This window comes from Limulus polyphemus, unplaced genomic scaffold (genome assembly GCF_000517525.1).
Source record: "Limulus polyphemus unplaced genomic scaffold, Limulus_polyphemus-2.1.2 Scaffold4743, whole genome shotgun sequence".
Taxonomy (NCBI): Eukaryota; Metazoa; Arthropoda; class Merostomata; order Xiphosura; family Limulidae; genus Limulus; species Limulus polyphemus.
This window is the reverse complement of record NW_013670353.1, coordinates 18,319-39,591: the sequence shown is the minus strand read 5'-3', so window position 1 is coordinate 39,591 and position 21,273 is coordinate 18,319. Positions and strand designations below refer to the sequence as shown.

Below are 21,273 nucleotides of genomic sequence, written 5' to 3'. Positions count from 1 at the left end.
GTCTATTTACTTGTGACCACTCAGTGTATATAGTTTTTTTTCACAAAACACATTCCAGATTTTTTAAGTCTGAAATAATCATTTGTTTGTAGCTTCTCCACCCAGAAGATTAGCTGTCAATACTCACCATGCCCTTCTTTCCTGTGCCTTCCTCACACAATCACTGTAGCTGGACTGCAACAACTCTATGACACTTGTGACCCATTTTTCTCTGGGTTCGACCTCACTTTTTACAGCCTTTAGCCTTGCTCTCTATCACAGTCTCAAATACATAGGAATAAATAAATATTGGTATCCCAGAAGATGGAATGCAGAAAATGGTACCCACAGAATATGATTCTGAGAAACTTTGGCTGACAAGTAATTCATAAAGTTTTGCTGGCATTTGTTGTCTGAAATTAAGGATGAAAAGGCATTCAAATACCACAGTCATGATGGGTGTTCTAAGATGGGGTGTTCGACCTCAAGAAACACAATCTTATAGTTTTAAAATCATAAAGGTGCAACTGCAGGAAAAAACGCAGAGTTCTAACATACAGTAAAGTATGACTATAGGGGGGAGGGGTGGTGGAATCCCAACATTTTGTAACAGTAATTGTGTGGAGTCCCAGAAAAAACTATTCCTGCTTCTTCCTGGAACTGTATTTCACAACTGTACATTTATAACATGTATAGTAGCATGAACTAATATATATAATGAAAAAGGCTCACATACAAAGTACTAGTGCATTCTACAGTTGGATTGGTATTATTTTGTATTTTCTATGATAATGCTTTTTCTGTTAATAAATTCACCATATACATGGATTATTCAGTGTTTATGAATGACTACTGTATTTCCGTATGTAATACGTCATAGAGGTTTTATAATATGGAAGATAATTTTGTGTTTTTCCACTATCTAATCACTATTTTTAATCATACGTTTGTTCTGCTATCTAAACATTTATCATTTGTATAATGATAAACTGTCATTTTACTGAAAAACCAAACAGGTTCAAAACTTTGGTAAATCATAAAACAAAGGAACCCATTACCTGAGTGCTTTTGGAGGGTTTACCTTCCTTCTTTAGAGTGAATATATCATTTTTCTACCATTGTCCAACACATTTACTAGTCATTTTGATAAACTGGTCATTTTACTTTCATCTAAACACTTATCAGTCATATTTATAAACTGGTCATCTTACTTTCATCCAAACACTTATCAGTCATATTTATAAACTGGTCATTTTACTTTCATCCAAACACTTATCAGTCATATTTATAAACTGGTCATCTTACTTTCATCCAAACACTTATCAGTCATATTTATAAACTGGTCATTTTACTTTCATCCAAACACTTATCAGTCATATTTATAAACTGGTCATCTTACTTTCATCCAAACACTTATCAGTCATATTTATAAACTGGTCATTTTACTTTATCCAAACACTTATCAGTCATATTTATAAACTGGTCATCTTACTTTCATCCAAACACTTATCAGTCATATTCTGATAAACCAGTGACTATATTTTCTTACAAACACTTCCTTGCTACATTTCAATAAAATTTTTAAATTATAATTTAAACATTTATGAGTCACTCTTATAAATTAGTTAATACTTACTCATTCCATCCAAATACATGTCAGTTTTATAGTGAAAAATATACCTCTCCATCATCTAAACATGTCAGGCATGATCTGATAAACTAGTTGTCTTACCTTCATTCAAAAGGTCATATTCTGTTAGAGATTGTTTATAGTTATGCAATATATTAGTAAGTTACATGTACTGTTGAATGTGGTACTAGCCATATAAGACAGTGGTGTTTAGAAGTTAGCTGTTGACAGAGTTAAAAATGCCTATAAAAATGATTTAGGAAATCATTAGTAAATGATATGAGAAAAGTTCATTAAAGTCATGCTTAGTAATTTTTAAATGTCTCAGATGATAAAATGAAATTTTAAAAGTAAAAGTACTTCTTTATATAATGGTTTAGCATCACTATCATTAGGCATCTTAAATTGTGCTTACTATCCTTCTTAATTGGTTTTAGAATAAGTTGTTGTACATCATTTGTTTAATAACACATATTTTATTATTTGAAATGCAGAAAGAAGTAAGCTGCTTGTGACAATAACCAATGTTATATTCATGCTTTCAGCCTGGCATGGCCTGGTGGTTAGAGCATTTGACTTGCAATTTGCAGGTTCTGGGTTCAAATTCTAATCACCAAACATGCTCACCCTTTCAGCTGTGGGGACATTATATTGTGATGGTAAATTCCACTATGTGTTGGTAAAAGAGTAGCCCAAGAGTTGGCAGTGGGTGGTGTTGACCAGCTGCAATCCCTCTAGTCTATCACTGCTAAATTAGGGATGGCTTGCACGGATATCCCTTGAGTAATTTTATACAAAATTCAAAACAGACCAAATTTATATTTTGATATTATAAAAGTAAAAGGCAGGATATATTTCAACTAGAATATGCTACACATAGTACTAATGTGTATGTATATATTTATACACACACATACGTTTAGCTGTTTTAGCTGGTGTTATATTAAATCTAGATGCTGTAAGCCTAATGAAGGATACTTTGAGGGTAGAAGTAAATATTTTATAATATAACTTGCTTTCTTCACAAATATCAAACTAAAGCCTGATTAATATTCAAAATATTTTTTTAAACTTAGAATTAGTCACCTATAGATTTTTTACTGGCATGTATTTGAAACAAAATTTGGAAACTCTGGAATTTGGGTTTTCTGTCAGTGGACTATAATAAAAATAATCTTTTTCTCAAATAGCAGGAAGCAATGACAAAGTAGATACAACATACGATGGAAAAAATGGAGTCCGATGTCTTCGCATCAGTCACAATGGTCATCACTTAGCTGCTGGGGATCGTTCAGGAAACATTAGGTAACTAGCAGGGAATCATAAAGTTCACATATAACTACACTGGCTTAACATTACAAAGTTGTTTTAAAACAGCTACTGTTATCAATCTAAAATGCAAAACAGTTATATGATTTCACCTTTATGAGAGAATAAACACTCATTTCTGTTGTAGTAGTTTTAAAAATTTCAGTTGATAGCAATTTCAGAATACAAACATTGTTTTACATTTATGCCAAACAAGTTATACTTCAGAAGTAAAATGTTCATTTACTATTTCTGCAAGTTTCAATTGAAAGAAGTATTTAGTTTTAAGGAAAAAAATTTGGATTTTTTTTTTCAGAATCTGTGATCTTCAAATGATGGAGGTTTCTTGTAAACTAGAAGCTCATGATTCTGAAGTGCTGTGTTTAGAATATTCTAAGCCTATTAATGGTGAGAATTAATGCTTTAAAAAGTTCCCACTGTTTTTTGTTTTGTATTGTAAAAATAATGAATCTGTCAGAATTCTGATTAAGGCTGAAACTTGTAATTGTCTAAAATGAACACACCTCTACAATCAGGGTTAAACAAAATTATTCAACAATAACAACACTTAGAAATAAATTCAACACTTACCAAAACACAGTTAATAAACACTTCTCTGGCCAGGACTTGACACTATTGTTAATAAACAATATATCATAAATATCAATATTATTTCAAATAATGGAACCAGGAAAAAGAACCAGAAAGAAAAACCTAATTCCTAAAAAAATACAGGAAACACAATATTCCAAAAATAATATTCAATATTAATAACAATATCGAGTGATAAACAGCACTAATTCACTAACTGTATCATTCATTAACTATCTCAGGAATCTCTCTCTCTCTCTCTTAATGAAGCTTCTGGCGGGGTATTTATTCCCTGAGTAGGTCACATGGGTATAACCTCATGTGATCATAAATTTGCATAATCTTCTGCTACATTAATAGTATTTATATGTCTCCGCTAGTGAAGCTGGTGTCAGTTTCATCGTATGTACATATTTACTCAAAATACAAATGATTATCCAGAAGGTGAGTTTGCATTTTAATGCAATTAAAAATTTATAGATAAACTAAAGATAGAAGGAAATAATAAAGGAACGATAAACATAATCATAAAAAGAAATAGAATTTATTATCTCAAACTGTCTTATATACTTCTTTTCCTTCTGGCAGGATTAATAGTTTAATTAAGATTAGATTGATGCAAGCTGTTATTGGTAAGGTAACATAATGAATACTTTCTTTGATAGTTTATAAGTTTTTAAGAAGAAGAAGCATCCAATAGAGTCATATAGAATCAAATACTATCATTAGAAACATTCCATATTAGATAGCCACAGCTAGAAGTGTTATTGATTTAATGAAAGTTATATGTTGTCTTTATCTACTTGTTAGGGAGGAGATACTTAGCATCTGCAAGTAGAGACAGATTGATACATGTATTTGATGTCAATCACGGTTATTCCTTTCAACAAACTTTGGATGATCATTCCTCTTCTATCACTGCAATTCGATTTGTCCAAACTGCCAGTCAGCATCAGATGATTTCCTGTGGAGCAGATAAATCAATCATTTTTAGACGAGCTCAACTTGTATGTACCTTTGTAATTGCTTAAATATTGAATACTGTGTGTTTCATCTTGATTATGTAATTCTTTATATATTTATTGTTTTATAATATTTTGTTTAGTTTTGTTGCTTTTACAAACAAGAAGTCAGACTACGTTTGTATGTGCATGTTTTATAAATGATGATAATTTTTCTGGCACAATTTATTATTTGGTATTTTATGTCTTTTTGATTATTTGAACTTGAAAGGCGATTTTTTTATTACTTGGTTCGTTTTAAACAAATAGTGTATTAGCGTGAGAATTGTGTTTTTTCTGTCTTGTGAAAGTTTTCTTTGGTGAGAGACATGATCTTATAAGATATAATGACATTTTTTGTGACTGTATCTTTATTTGTTCTAGTCAGGTAAGATTTAGGTTTAAAGATGTAAATATTCATGCACTACAAATGCTTTTCTATTTTATCTGTTTTGAAAGGCTCCTCAGTTATCATTTGTGAGGGAACATCATGTGGTGGGTAAGACTACACTTTATGACATGGAAGTAGACAACACCCAGCAACATATCTTAACAGCATGCCAGGATCGCAACATCCGTGTATACAGTGTCAACAGTGTTAAAAATACACGCAGCTTCCGTGGATCCCAGGGAGAAGATGGAACACTTATTAAGGTAGGTAAAGAAGTGAAGTCTGGTTGATAATTATATTCAGATTAAATATGACCAGAAAAAATGATATTTTGTATGTGTCTGGCTATGGTAGAATTGTTTGAATCCTAATTAACTTCACTGTTATATAAATCAAATTTTCTTAACTCAACGTTCTTAAAATATAGACAACCTAATTGATGTTCTAAATTAAGTTAATACATCTAAGTAATGAAGGATTCATGAAAATGAGACTAATATGAACAGCAAAAGCCACTAATTTGTTATTTCTGGAAAATAGTGTGTGTCTTTATAAAAATTCAAGATTTAAGTGAATAAACAAAATAAAAAAACATGTAGAAATGATATGCAAGTTATTAAAGCTAATGTTGAACATGTGGATTTGTCCCTGTATTAGTATATGAAGGTGACATGTAAGCTTCTACACCAACTAGTTACAAGCAACTAATACTCATATGGTGATTAGTATTTATATATGTATCCCTGTTCACTTTGTATGTCACATGATAAACAAACACACTATAAACAGCAATGTACCTATGATAGACATATCTACTGTTCTTGACAGTTCAAAAAGTATTTCATTGTGTAAAAAAACTTTTATCATATTGTGATCTTATGGATAATGCTTATGTATTTGAATAGGAATTATATTAATTCATATGATTTACTTTAAAGCTTATGATTAATGAGGTAAAATTGATTGGATTATTGCATTCTTATTGCTTCAGCTTATGCTAGACAATACGGGAACCTACTTAGCCACCAGCTGTACCAATAAGAGTTTGTATATCTATGACTACTATAGTGGAGAATGTGTGGCATCCATGTTTGGTCATTCAGAGCTGGTCACTGGACTTAAGTTTACCAATAATGGGAAACACTTGATATCAGTGTCAGGAGATGGGTAGGTATTTAGGTATTAATTTGATATTCAAGGAACATATATATCAAAATGTATAAAAACCAAAGCCACATTGTTGTAATACATATGTAACATTGTGAGTAGAAACAAAAGGCAGAATCAAGAATAAAAGTGAAAAATGATTAAAATCCCTGCTGTAAATTCATCTGCTGTTTTTATCCAGCAAAACCACCTAAAACATTATTGTGATTTTTTTGTAGATGTATCTTCCTATGGAAGCTTCCAGTTGAGATAACACAGGCTATGTTGTCACGACAGAACCTTCCTGAAACCACAACTCTCCCCAGTGTTTGGCAGGATGGAAGGTGAGTCTCATCACTAACCTTAGAGTCACCTATGAGTCCATGTGTGTGACTCATCAGCTTTATAAACAAATTTTATTTATCAATATCATGTAACAAGTGTACCTCGTCGGTAATGAGTAGGATAAAAGCATATCATTCATTTGAGGGTTAACTTTAACTTTCAAGACGTTGAAAAACTTTGACTAAGTTTGAATATATTTAATTCATAAAGTTATTACTATTCTGCATATTTCATATCATTTAGCTAGGTAGTTTTTAATTTTAAAAAGAATCACTAGCTAATTACTACTTTGGATGACCTGTCTACTAATTATATAGTTAAGTCTGTCATACACCTACCTATCTAGGAGGATACTGAACTAATGTTAACAAACACTTTTGTTGCATACATCTCTGTCCAGGAATTCTATGAGTTAAAATATTTTTGCAATACTATTTTCAATCTGTTGGGTTACAATGGTTTGGTTGCATTTGATTGAAAAGGGTAAAGTTAAACTTCAAGTGCATCTTTCCAGGATTATTGTTTTAGTTAAAATTATTCATCAGTTAACCTTCATTCTGATGAACATTTTCCAAAGTAATTGTTTAGGTTGAGATTAGTCTAGCAAAATGAGCTTTAGTCTGGTGTTTATCTGTCTGTCATCAGTATTGTTGTTGAGATTTATGTAAACTTAAGTCTTTCATGCATCAGTACAAGATCGATATTTCAATTGAGACTAATGAAAATTTTAACCTAACATACATTTCTAGGTGAAACTTAAGCTTAAATCTGACATAAATCTATCCAAGATTGGGGTTGTAACTAGAATAAGTGTAAACTTAAAACTAATAAACATCTGTTCCTGATAAGCATAGATTAATTTAAACTTAAATCCATGATCAATGTTGTAGTTAGAGGTAGTGTAAACTTCAAGTCAGATGAAAACTCATTGTTGTTCACATTAGTCTCAGAATGTACATATCAGTCTGATAAATATTTATCCAGGATTATTGTTGTGTTTAAGACTTAAGTAAATTAAAAACTAACTCAGACATTTATCTGTTCAGGAGGAGTGCTGTTGCTGTCACCAAACCACTACAGACTCTGGAAAAAGAGGCTGAAAAGGCAGAAATGAACAATAATAATTTCTATCCTGATGCACAAAAGAATAATAGGGAAGATATGGAGGAAAATACCCCTGGTTATCGGTTCAGTATGGGGCAGCTACCATTCTGGGCCAAGAAACAGGTACAAGGCTGCTTGTGATTGTTTAATTCATTTATGAAATGTTATTATTCCTTACTCACTGAAATATTCACCCAGCATTTGTTTATAGTAAACATATTTCTGTATGAATAGCAAAGTATGATAAATATAAAATTAATATTAGATTTGTGTTTGGAGCAAATACTATAAAGCAGAAGAAATATTTTAATTTCATTGGTCTCTTCATTCCCTCATCATTCAAAAGTGACAGCAGTATGCTGTTCAATAAAATCAGAACTTTGATAATTATGTTCTTTTTCATTGAAGTTAATGAATCAGTTGCAATTTTTTGTTGATGTATAGTCAGTTGTGTAGTACATTTTGTTTCTTTTAATATTTTATAGCTGTTGAATCAGAAACTTTTTTGTTTAATTGATTGTCTGATCTTCTTGTTGATTGTTATACTGATATAGATGTTTGAGGACCTCAGTGATACTAACCGTAACATAGAACAACGAAATCCACCTCCTGTTCAACCTCGTGGCCGCTGGGCACAGAGATTGGATGGACAGGGTTTGATTGTAAAATCCTACCTTAACTCTGATTCAGTCATACCTTTCCCAAACATTCCAAGTATGTATGTGATAAAAGTTTCATTGTTTATTTACTGATTTCTTCGTAAAAATTCCATGAAAGATTCCATTTAATTAATGATGATATATATTCTCCTGTATAATTTATAATTTTCATGATGATATTTGTGTGTAAATATTTATATGTATGCATATATTTATTTATATACTTATAATCTTATTTTAGCAATTAGCAAGTTTGCAATAAGTTTCATCTCTTCTTAAATTCAGAAACTAACAGAAATAATGATTGAAGAATAATATTTTTTCTAAATGGTGATTTATTATACATAAGATGTAGAGAAAGTGGGTGCAGCTACAACAGTAACTATGTCTTAAATACACTCATCTAATTTAAGATAGTTTAATTTAAATGGAATGAAAATAAAGAAACAATAAAAGTTATTATAATATTTTTTCACTTCTTGTATCTTTAATTGGATCTTATCATGATGTTGAGCCTTTTGAAAATATTGTCTTCAAATGAAAAAAATTTCATTTCACAAATGTATATACATTGCAAGTTTTTTCTTTGTTTCCTTGATTGATTAGTTGGTGATTGTTATTTTCATTTCTTTAGTTTATTTAGAACCTTCATTTTTCTTATTTTGAAATTTATAAAGTAGCTAGATGTCCATTGTAGTCAGCATTGGACTTTTTTCATATATATATATATATTAAGAAGATTGGAGTACTTTTTTATTTTAATACAAAGCAATACAACTGTATTTATTACTTGGTTCTTTTCTTGTTTACTTAATTACATTTAAACTTCATATAGATAAACAAGGGGAACAGAATATCTCTGCTATTGAATTCAGATATCGAAAAGAGTCCATCACAAAACAAAAACAGGTAATTAACTGTACTGTATCCTCAAAATATTTAATGGTAAGATACAACTTGAGTTGAAAAAAACCTTGTTTCATAAAAGTGCAAGTTTTGAAGCTACTCCTCCTAGCAGTCAAGATTTTTCGAGTGTATTATTGTATTTATCCTTATCCAGTGTCAGCTGTCAATATTATTAAAAATATGACTAAAGCATAATAAGGTTGAAAACCTTGTTTAATAAAAATTTGTTTAACTTCCATGAAATCACTCAACATTAATAAGTAAGTTTAACCTGCATATAATATGTTATAATCAAAATATAAGTTTAATCTCCACATAATAGTTTATATTTATTAATTTGAGGAAGTACTTCTAGTTTTAGTGACATTCTATATTGTTTAATCTCCAAATATTAGTTCAACTTGAATAACAGTCTCTACTGTTTAATTTCAAGAGGTTGGTGTAGCTTTAAAAGTTTGTTTTTACTCTCAGGATATTAGTTTAATGTGAATAACAGTTTTGGACTGTTTAATCTCAGGATGTGAGTTTAATGCTAATAACAGTTTGGGCTGTTTAATCTCAAGATGTCAGTTTAATGTGAGTAACAGTTTTAGAATGTTTAATCTCAAGATGTTAGTTTAATGTGAGTTAACAGTTTTAGACTGTTTAATCTCAGGATGTCAGTTTTACTTGAATAACAGTCTGTATTGCATAATTTCAAGAGTTGACTTTAATTTGAGTTAACAATCATCAGGAAATGTTCCATGTCTGTAAATCAGTGTTCACAGGTATTACTGATGACAACTAGTTAAGGTGAAAATGTGAAAGTAGTGAGTTGTTTTTCTTCCAAGAAACTTCAAGGATATGATATTAAATCACCTACTCAATATGTGCTAAGATTTTGTGCTTTATAACAAACCCAATCTTGCTAACATTAAACTTTCTGTTTAATAGGATGGTAGATATGAAGGAGATTTTGAGGTGTCTGAAGAAAGCATGCAGGAAACCCAGAGTGGCAGCTACCAGAAGCAGGTAAAATTTTTGTGTACTTTATGACTTTGCTATGCAAGTACTGAATTCAGTACTTGCATAGCAACTCTTATTAAATGCAAGATAAAACTACAGTGGTTGAAAATGTTACTTCATAGTAAAATACCTAAATTGTATAGATATAAAGAAAAAAATATCTTATACTGTCTTAAGTTTCCTAGCTGTTAATTTTATCACTGTTTAAACATTATTTTAACGGATAAATATAACTAAATCTTTGAGTGAGATTAATATTGTTTATTTTTAGAAATATGTTTAAGTGTTAACATATTATGTATAATATGTTTGACAGGTCACCTTGAAACTAGGAAAAGAGACTGACCGAGTGATCTCCCCATTGGGAGGAAAGAAAGATGCAAGAGCTCGTCATCCAACAGATTCAAGTAGTGCCAGTAGTCTGAAGCTAGAGGATGTAGAGGCTGAGGATGAACGATCTGATACAGAAGGTAGTGAAACTGTCTATTACCTCCAGTCAGAGGACATTTCAGAGATGGGAGACAGGTATCAAATAATTATATTTTGTCATCTATAATATCTATCCATAAAAAGTGTAGATAATTTAATAATGCAATCTTATGTTCAGAAATAATTACTAAGAAAACAAATAACATCCTATTAGTAATATTTCAAGTATAGAATTAGTAATGACATTACAGTGCTCAAAATATAAGTTTTAATGACTGAATTACAGAAATAATGTAATTAGTTAAATAATAGATGTAACTTAATTAATATAAAAAAGTACTATTGATGGATACATATCTAGGTGTTTCCATGTCAACACTACAAATGAAGATAACTTGCGAGAAAGCAGAAAAAAACAAAGACGACCCTCAAAAACGGAAAGATTTCGAGACATTCCTGTTATCAATGCCCCAGGTTGGTGTTTTTTTAGGATTTTAAGTAATAGCTACATACAGACGTAATTGATGTTATTTGTTTTGAGGTTTTAAGAAGTAGTATGACTTATTATTTTATGTTATTATTATAAATACAGTTGAATGATATTGGTAACTTTCTTAACAAAGCTGTTTCAAGATTTGATTTCTCTTGTACATATTAGAATTATAATCAGTTTTGCATCATTTTCTTTCATTGTATTATTTACCAAATAGCATGTTTTAAGTTTTCGTTGTTTCTCACGAATATTTATTTTATGCCTCTGTCTTTTCTTTTTCTGTTTCTTTTTCGTAATATTCATTTTAAAGGAATCATGTGGAAACAGGAAATAAATATAAAAACAAAAATTATAAAAGCTGCATGAAACAAGTATTGGATTGGTCTAAGTTATTTCCAAATTCAACTAAGATACATCATGAAAATATTTAGTTCTTTTGGAAGTAATAAATTCGTCAAGAAAGTTCATTTTGTTACATCATCATGATGAACTTCAGTTGACTTATTTCAGATTACAATGAGCTTAACAGTGATGATGAAGATTCAGGAACTCCAGTTGATGAGAACCGCTCCATTCTTCATTCCTTCAGTATCAGCACTGAAAACTTAGAGCGTTTGGGAAAAAGAGAAAAGTACATGAAGAGTAATTATGAAAGCTTGGAGAAGGGTCCTGTAGACAGCCATACAGAAAATGCAGTAGACAGTGATACAGGATATATGCCACGGCACAGCATATCAGCCAAGTTTTTAGCACGTTCACTACATACAGCATTAGTTCGGTAATTGGAAATTTTGTGTAATAAGCTTGAAAAATGAGTAAATGAGATTAATTCTATGTTATAAAAAGGATTTGGATATCTAAAACATAGATGCAAGCCACTTTGCCGTGGGTAACATGCCCAGCTCCAACATGTGTCTGTGTATGTGTATATATATATATATATATATATATATTCTTGAATGTTTAACAGTACCATGCTGCCACAAATACATTTATGGCTAGAGGAATAACCAGAAGTCACAAGCATTTCCTTGGATGAGCATTCATACAGTGTAATAACGAAAGAGATTCATAGCCCATGACACTTCAGTTTCAAAGGTGATAGTCTATTACTCAGTGAATAACATTGGCAAAATAAAATAAAGATACCTACATGAGAATGTAAAAAAACATTTAAATAGTATATCACCATGAAAATAATTGCCATTACCAAAGCTTGCAGACTCGGAAAGTAATCACTTTCAAATTGCACACGTTACAATCACCTGTCTACAAGATAATTCATAGCATTCTGTAGAAGAACATAAACCATGAATGCACATACTGCCCCAAACATTTTAGTGATAAAGTAAAAAATTACAGAAAACTAAGGTTGATCTAGCCATCCTTCAGAGAAGCTTATTACAATGCAAGTTGTGGTGTTAGGTAATAGCATACTATCATAGTCATCAGGTTGAGCATGGTCAATGATGGGGGAAATTTACTTCTACAATGGCAGAATGGAAGTAAGAACATTATTTTAAAAAGTGCAACTAACCTTTCATAGTAAAATAACTAATTGTTGCATATATGAAAAATCAAATTAGTATTTAGTTATGGTTATTCTTTCAAATTGTCTTATGTGTGAGGTAACTTTAGTTGTTATTCATTGTACAAGAAGTGTTATGTTAAACAGCATAATGTCTTTTTTTACATGTTTTTTATATAACAAATATCTTGAATAGATTAAGTAAGTAAAGAGTGTTAATGAAGACATTATTATAGGTATGGAAGCGAATCAAGAAGTAATTGGATGAAATTGAAACTGTATAATCTTAACTTACAGCTTTATGTATTCTGATAAATCTGAACTATAACAAGAGTTAAATTGTTATTTGTTTCACTAGTAGAATATCATTTCATGATGTATCTGAACTTGTTTAGTTGAGACAGCAGTCAATACTTTAGTATATACCACCTTTGTGCAATCATTGAATTACTCTCACTAAAGTTAAATATTTTACTTATTATAATGGCTGGAGACGTCTTGAATGGGTAATGAAGAAAAACTTTAATATAAGTTTAACATAACAGCAAATGTACAAGTTTTTCTTTATTACCCATTCAAGCCGTCTCCAGCCATTATTAGTCTCAAAGTGGGTTCCTCGTCATCGAATTTGAACTACTTATTATGTATATCACAATTTTTGTGTCTCTGGGTAATCAAATATAACAAAAAAATTGACTGAAAATTCCTTAAATAGTTTCAAGACCACCATAATGTTTTTGGAGATGTAGTCATTTTTTCTTAGAATACTGATGATTATTTTCTTTAAGATAGGTAATGTATCTTAAAAGTTTAAATAAGTAAATATTAGTATAAAAAAGAATTAACAGCATTTCTTTTTTGTAGACCAACTAACTCAGAGACAGAGAAAGAAAAAACCTCAGACCGTCAGGTAAGACAGCTATTATGATCAAGTTGTTTTTTAGAAAAAAAAGGCGTCATAATATCAGGCAAGACAGATAGTAATAGTCTAGTTATTTCATGAAGAAAGCTCTAGAACATCTTTACTAAGCAATGCTATTCAAGTTGTTGTTTTTCTCATATTCATTAGTGTGGCCTAGTGTTTAACATACCGGATGATGAATCTGAAGACTTGTCACAGTTTGCATCCTGTTGTCACAAAAAAATAAAGATCATGTTCCATACTTTGGAGCCATAGATGTGTTACAAGAATGATGATCAAATCCTACTATTCAGTTAGAGTAGCCCAAGAATTGGTGGCGAGTGCTCATGACTAGTTGCTTTCCTTCTAGTCTATCAGTTTAAAATTAGGGAAAGACAGCTCTTGTGTAGCTTTGTGTAAATATTGGAAACAAACCATATTTACTCACTGGATTTCATTGCATGAGTTAAAATATTCTTCTTTGTTAACAAGTATTACTGAAATATTATATTATTAATATAATTATTCAAGCATTATTTGAGCATTTTTTGATCTTTATATGTAAAACTGTTTAAATAGTTAATCTATGAAATTTCCTTTTTCTTACGCTTGTATATATAAACAGAAAACTGACATTAAGCCAAACAAAAGAGAAGAGCTGACTAAAGCTTTAAATGAGGCTCGAAAGAAGCTAGAAACTGTAAGTTTTTTTTTATTCCTATCCTATTATTTTTGCAAACCTAAATACACTTTAGTTAGAAGCTGTTTATAAAGAGAAGTGGATGATGAAAATACAATGAAAAAGTTGAAATATGTTACATCTATATCCATATAGATGAGTAATTACAGTGCTTTTGCTCTCATGGAATTGACTGGAAATGAATTATGTGATTATGTTTTGATAATAAAATAGAAACTTGAACACTGATATATGTATCAGTTATTTTATGTATTGTTCTTGATTTGGTGTATTTTTTTTACAAAGTTAAAATTTGGAAGTTTTAAAACCTCTTTTACTCATTTATAGCTTGGTTGGAAAGGCGGTCTAAGCACCAGTAAAAGTATGGGAGATCTTCATAATGCCACAGGCAATGAGACAACAGTGAAACCTAAAACTGGTAGGTCAATTACAGACTGTTATAATATGAAAATAGTTTCAAATCTATTTTATAAAGTTAAAAGCATGATTTTATTTGCTCAAGAACAAGTTTATGATTATACTTGTTGGAGAACAGATATAATAATTATATTAATAAGCACATGATTAGACTTAGTAGGGAATAAATACATTATTATACTTGAAAAAGAATAAATAAATTATTATATTTCATAAACAATAATTAAGTGCATGATTGTACCTAATAAAACATAAATGTGTTGTTATAAGGAATAAGTATAGAATTCATGATAAAAACTTAATAGTAGGGAATAAATACATTATTATACTTGAAAAAGAATAAATAAATTATTATATTTCATAAACAATAATTAAGTGCATGATTGTACCTAATAAAACATAAATGTGTTGTTATAAGGAATAAGTATAGAATTCATGATAAAAACTTAATAATATTTAGTTAGTCATTATGTGTATTGTAAAGCAAAGGAATTTAACAAAAATATCTCAAAATGTTTAGTATGATTAATTTTGTATGACATAACTTGTATTCTTACCCTTGCCACTCTGAAAATTAGTATGCATGTAAGGAGCTCTTGCTTTTACACCCTCATTACTTTAATATGAACCAAATGAAAGCTGAGAACCCTATTTTTATGCATTTGTTATCATATATTTATTGGGAAGAAATATTTAAAACACTACAAAATACTATACCATATTTAAAAATCTTTGTTCATTTTGCTTTGTTTCATATTTCAAGTTGCATTTTACGCCCAATTTGAAATCTTGTGTTTGAATGATTTATATTTGAAAATGCCTGTTTACCTTTCATATTATGTTTTAGATCTATTTGATTCAACACTGGTCTCCATAATGTTATTATGTAATTAACTATATCTATGACTTTATTATAAAGAGAGTTTAATTCATTTCTAATATTTAACATAAAAAGTTTAGAAACTGGAAAAAAAAGAATTTACCAGTATAATGCCATTTCAATTTGTTTGAATTTAAATAGAGTCAGTATGACTAACCCAAAACATAACAGGCATACCTATTTTCTGAGTGTAATAGGAGGGTTAAATGTAACATCAAATATAATCTAGTTAATGACTTATTAAACATTTTTATATAATGTTCTAGCTGTACTCATGGAAGAAATAATTTTGTAGTTTGGATTAGTTTTAGTGTTAGATAATTGCTCATTATGATATTTTTTATTTGGATAGTTTGAGAATAACCTGAACTTTCTATCTGTGATTGACCTCTTATAAGTTTAAGAAATGTGCAGTAAATTAGTTGGTGTCAAATTCATAAAAACAACAAGAAATAGACCATCTTTAAATGTGATCTTGTTATACTCTGTTTATTATGTGGCATGATAATCAATGCCACCAATACTTTGATCACATGCACCCTTCCTGGTCCTTTAGAACCTTCTACAGAAAACTCGATCCGTAGGACTGCATCAATTAGTGACTTAAGCACCCCAAGCTCAGCACGCCGTAGACTTCTCCCTACTGCACCCACTCCTAAAAGCTTAGCAGGTAACTAATAAAACCCAAATCACTTTGAAAAAGAAACTTCAATTCTTAGTATTTTTATATTTAACCAGATTGTAACTTGTGATCTCTCTGTTTGACAGCATTCTCCAGATATTTTAAAATTGACTTTTAGGACTGTGCATAATGGCAATAATACTGTTGTCTTAGTTTCCAAAAAAAAAAGACCAAATCAAATATTTCTGAATTTTTTTTTCAAAGACTACCACATAAACATTCTGATAATATAGGTTTGATTATGTTTGCAATTACTAAAAAAATGAAAGAAATCCAAGAAAAGCCTGTTTTTTTATTTTACAGAAAAGTTCACTAAATTAGAAACAGCTCATCATAACCTAAAATTTAGGTTCACTAGTCTCAGTTGCCTTCTATCTTTAACATAATATTAGTTAAAAATCTTTTTTTCAACCTGAGTCAGTAATGTTCCAACTTGACTCTGATGTTTAGTCAGACAGGGATGATCATGACCAAAGTCTTTCATTTTCTCATAATTTAAGGCTAATATTTCTGGATCTAAAATTTGTACACTAGGCAGACTTCGAACTAGGTCTGTATGGTTTCAGCCTGGATGTAAAATAATTGAGTCAGGTAAGCAATTTATTTTACCATACATTTGTACAGAAATGAGCTTAAACTGCTGTTTAGAAAGGCAATAATCTAGAAATCATGCTCCCACACTAGAAGACCTGGAGCATAATTAATGTTGGGAAAGTAACTAATTCAGTTACAGTTGAACTTGGATATCTTGAAGACATGGTTGATGTCGAAGTCTGAATTCAGTACTGTCCATTTTCTTTAAAATTTATTCTGTCTAATACTCTACATTTATTATGGATCAAAATTAAAATCAAGGTCCCAGGTTGACTATCTTGATCCTCTGATATCTCAAATAAATTCTTGTAGTTCCTGGCATCATACCAATGTTTAACAAATTTCATTGTGATGTGCTGCTATACATCAACTTCAGTAATTTGTTTCCAAAATAATGAATACTTACTTTTAAATAATAAGCTGATAGGTACTGAAACATATTTCATTTCTTAAGCTAACAAGTGATGAAGTGTGGCATCTATGAGGTAATAGTTGCTGAAACCATTCATCTCTTACATAACACATGATGAAACTAATTATTCATAACTGATATGATAGGTGTGAAACCAGTCATTTAACTGTAATCTGGAAGGTTGTGAAATAATGTTTTATTTGTAGCTTGTTATATGGGAAACCAGTAATGCTTTTCTAACCTAATACTTTGAGTAAAATAAAGTATCTCTGATCTGACAGGTGTGAAATAATTTATTAATTTTGGACTGTATAGATGTGAAACCAGTAATTCACCTCTACTTGTTTACATGTTGAATCTTAACATCAGACTTTTAAGTATTAAAAATATTTTCCATTTAGAATGTTGATTGGATTTTTCATCTACTATCTATAAAATCTAATGCTATATTGCTTCACTAAATCCTCTTTGTAAAGTGCCAGCAACTTTATTGAAAACCAACTTATTTAGAAGGTTCTGAATAATAATTGAAATTTTATAAGAATTAAAAGCAGTGCACTTGTAGGTAAATAGTTGTTATCTGCAAACACAGGCAAAATGTTTTGAACTTGTTTAAACTGATAGACATTGCTGAATTTCTCTATTTAAGCAAACTTTGCTGGAAAAACTGTAAAAAAATGTCAAACTGTTGTTCTTAATATGATTTTTACAGCATAACTAATATTATAGTTGGCTAATTTAAACCAAAGCCAAGTTTTAAAGCATTTTGCATAATTAGTCCTTTTTTCTTTTTTTTATTACATGATTGACATATGTAATGACTGTTAAAGGTGTCTAGTCTTTCTGAAAATTAATATATTTAGACAATACATTAAATTGGGGCTTTTTTTAAATACTATCTCCACTAGTATCCCAGTCTTCTACAGCTCCTCTTTGGGCTCAAGCAAAAACACAGTCAGGTGATCAGAACTCCAATAGATTACTCTCACCTTGGAATAACATGCCTCGCAGTGCTAGTATGAGCTCCCTTCAAGGAGAAGAAAAAGTTTCCACTTCTGGGTCACCTCTACTGAAGGTTCCATCAACTCATACTTTAGCCAAGGTGTCTGGAACTCCTCGTCGCTCAGGTGTAGTAGCTTCTCCACTGTCCAAAGCTCCATCCACTTCCAGTGTCAGTGCCTTAGGAAGGTCTGTACCAAATCTTCCACCACCACGTAGGTTGTCACTCCGTGGCTTGGAACCTTTAAAACTTCCTCCTGATTCCACTTCCTCTGATAGTTCACCTACAGAACCTCAATCTTCCCATCCTGTCATGAGGGTGGTCTCTGTTGGGCGAGAGAGAAGCCTCAGTTCCAGTGAATTTGGAAAGGGAAGAGGATACTCTCCTGAATCTAATAGATTGTATAACACACTTACACCTCGTAAAATCCAGCCTACTATTGACCCATCTAGATCTAAAAGTGAACGAGACCTTAGCCGTTTGGGAAAAGACAGTGGGTATGATACCAGTACTAGCACACAAGCTAAGGTGGAACCAATGTTATCAGTGTTGCCCATAGTAAATGATGAGGATGGTGTAAACATTAATGGAATTATTCCAGAGGAAGTGTCTTCAACACGTGGAGAGAGAGGTTTTGTTTTACTTTCTGATGCATCATCCATACCATGTAAGTTATCAATATTTTTATGTGAAAACTTACAACATTTGTTACTACAAATTATCTTAAAACAAGTTATTTTTAACTGTAACCATTAAGCCTGTGTAGTTTTGTTTAATTTTTTCAGTAAATTCTGTTTGCACTTTTTTCAGTATGTATGATGAAACTAAGTAACTTCTAACTAGTTTCTTTTTTTTCAGCTGTAGGATTGTCAAGTTTGAAATAATATAACCTAGGTACTCTTATATCTGTATTCAAAATGTTAGATTTTTAGGACTCTTCTTTCATCCAGTAATTTGTTTTTATTTTAATTTTATTAGATGTCCAAAATCATTTAATAACTTCTGACTAATATCTAAAGACCCAAACCTACAGCAGTGGGAAAATAGTTACAACTTTATTAAAATCTTTCCTTATAATGAATTAACTTTTTTGTAAAAGTAAAACTAACTGACTAGTTGTCTGCAAGACAATGTTGAATTTTACCAAATAATTTCTTTACAACACTTCTAATTCTCTTAGAAAATTAATTGAATGATCTAACTAGAAGTGAAAAGTACAGTTGAAAACTTCATTAAATTCTTTCTCTATGACTAATTAGTTTTCCCTTTGATTAATAGAATAGACTAGAAGATCACAGACAAATTCCTTTGCTGAATTATTATTTGGTGAAAATGTTAAATTCTTCTTCTTTGGTTTGGTAGTGCAGTTCAACAGTGTTCACTAATATTTTATTTTGATTGCTCTAAAATTTTACGTTTTATTTTGACTAGTACATCTCATGTTATTTTCTTTTTAATTTTACATCTTGCAATCTTTTCCAAACGTTTATATCATTTTACAGTAACCCAAGACTTGTGTGTTAAGGTTGCAGATGAACTCAGAAGAGTCACCAACTATGCCATTCAGATATTTCAAAGGGTGAGTAAATTTTGAATGGAAATCATATAAATGGTTTTCAAATAGAGAGAAAGAGAATAGAGAAGTTTTTGAATGAATACAAGTGTCTCAGAAAATTTTATCAGGTGTTAATATACTTAAAAGTGAAGAATATTAGTGTTTTAAACAAAATATAGCACAATCTGACTTAGAAACTTTAGGTCCATTAAAGTCTATATAACATCTTGATATCACTGATAGCTCTTCTCTAGATACCATGAAAACATCTCTGTAAGAAATATTCTTTATTTAAGTGTGTGCCAATGCTGACTAAGATAGATCTTAGGTATTTTTTTAGGTAACATTAGACACAGACCTTCCATCAGCAGACAAGTCTGCCATGACCACGACTTTAGCTCAAGGAGTTCTTCAGGCTCAGCAGAATCTGCGGCCAGCTGTTCCTCCGATGCCTCTGTGGAATCCTTCTAGTAACTCATTAGACACTATAACTTCACATGGAACTGCTAAACGAGTATCCATTAATTCTCCCAGTTTAGTGGCTTCAGATTTTGTGCAGCAGACCACAGGGAAGAAACTGGAGCCCACAAACCAACCAGAAATAGTTAATGCCATGACTCTCCTTCAACAATACTCAGACAAACTTCTCAACCTAGTGGAGCAAAGAATGAATCAGAGTGGTGGTCATGAGAATTCAGATTAGTTATTTTTGTGCTGATAGATCATCAACAGATGTTGAAAGTGTTTTACTTCCGAAGGAAAATAGGCAGGAAGGTTCTAACTCCAAGAATTTCTTTCAAATTATAGTTGAAAGAAAAACAAACCTGAAGAGTCTTCCTTTTACTTTAATTTCAAAGAAAGTATAAAGGCAAATGAAAACATTTCGTATATTCTTCATTACTGTGTATTGTTTTATTAATACATTTGAAAACACATACCTAGTAAATAAAATAGTTCTGACAGTCAAGCTCAGAAATTGCAAAGATATTTTTATCTTAGTTGTGAAAATATTTCAAACACTGCATGAACTTAACAGTTTAGAAAACAAGTAATAGGAATAAACAACTCGTTAGTGTATAAATAAAAAAATGGCATTTTATGATGTTAACCTTTTTAGATGTAATATTGATCTGTGTTTGTGTGTGGTTATCAGAATGCTGTAAAGAGACATAACAAGTATATGTAGTTGTGCTGATTTATGACGTATGACAGTAATAAGAGATTTTAGATTTTATTTGTTTTACCCCTGCTTTATTATAATATTAAGTTTAAACTAACTAGTATTAGGAAAATATATGGTAATATTGATAAACATTTAAAGGTTATTGTAACAGTTTCATTTTAAAGTGTATATATATATATATATAGTATTTAGAAGCAGGTTTTCTCTTTTTCTTCCACTACTTAATTAAATTCTTACATTATTGTATATGTTTTAATAGTAACTGTGTTTAGAATTTGTCGATTACAGTAAAACATGTCTTAATAATATTTTTTATTCCTTACTCTATTTCAATTATTCTCATTTTTTATATATGTGATCCAAGTTTCTTTTGACTTCAAGTGTACTATATAGGCTACATATAGATCTTTTTTATAACAGACCTAGAACAGCAG

General features: G+C 30.5%; 1 protein-coding gene across 4 annotated transcripts in view; it reads left to right on the top strand.

Annotated features, from left to right (window-relative positions):
- Window positions 1-20,938, top strand: part of LOC106471626 (mitogen-activated protein kinase-binding protein 1-like) — a 64,417-nt gene extending 43,479 nt beyond the window's left edge. For 2 of the 4 annotated variants that reach the window (XM_022400247.1, XM_022400244.1), the window contains 20 exons: window positions 2,803-2,914; window positions 3,234-3,325; window positions 4,319-4,515; window positions 4,969-5,163; window positions 5,892-6,067; window positions 6,286-6,390; window positions 7,438-7,618; window positions 8,050-8,209; window positions 8,990-9,063; window positions 9,994-10,071; window positions 10,382-10,590; window positions 10,856-10,968; window positions 11,498-11,765; window positions 13,380-13,425; window positions 14,042-14,116; window positions 14,444-14,534; window positions 15,970-16,083; window positions 18,010-18,768; window positions 19,604-19,680; window positions 19,997-20,938. In XM_022400247.1, coding sequence (XP_022255955.1) covers window positions 2,803-2,914; window positions 3,234-3,325; window positions 4,319-4,515; window positions 4,969-5,163; window positions 5,892-6,067; window positions 6,286-6,390; window positions 7,438-7,618; window positions 8,050-8,209; window positions 8,990-9,063; window positions 9,994-10,071; window positions 10,382-10,590; window positions 10,856-10,968; window positions 11,498-11,765; window positions 13,380-13,425; window positions 14,042-14,116; window positions 14,444-14,534; window positions 15,970-16,083; window positions 18,010-18,768; window positions 19,604-19,680; window positions 19,997-20,359 — 3,485 coding nt within the window. In that variant the 3' untranslated portion in view covers window positions 20,360-20,938. Of the gene's footprint in view, window positions 1-2,799; window positions 2,915-3,233; window positions 3,326-4,318; window positions 4,516-4,968; window positions 5,164-5,891; window positions 6,068-6,285; window positions 6,391-7,437; window positions 7,619-8,049; window positions 8,210-8,989; window positions 9,064-9,993; window positions 10,072-10,381; window positions 10,591-10,855; window positions 10,969-11,497; window positions 11,766-13,379; window positions 13,426-14,041; window positions 14,117-14,443; window positions 14,535-15,969; window positions 16,084-18,009; window positions 18,769-19,603; window positions 19,681-19,996 lie in introns of all 4 variants that reach the window. The other 2 variants (XM_022400246.1, XM_022400243.1) reach the window with 1 other exon arrangement.
- The last annotated feature ends 335 nt before the right edge of the window (window positions 20,939-21,273 follow it).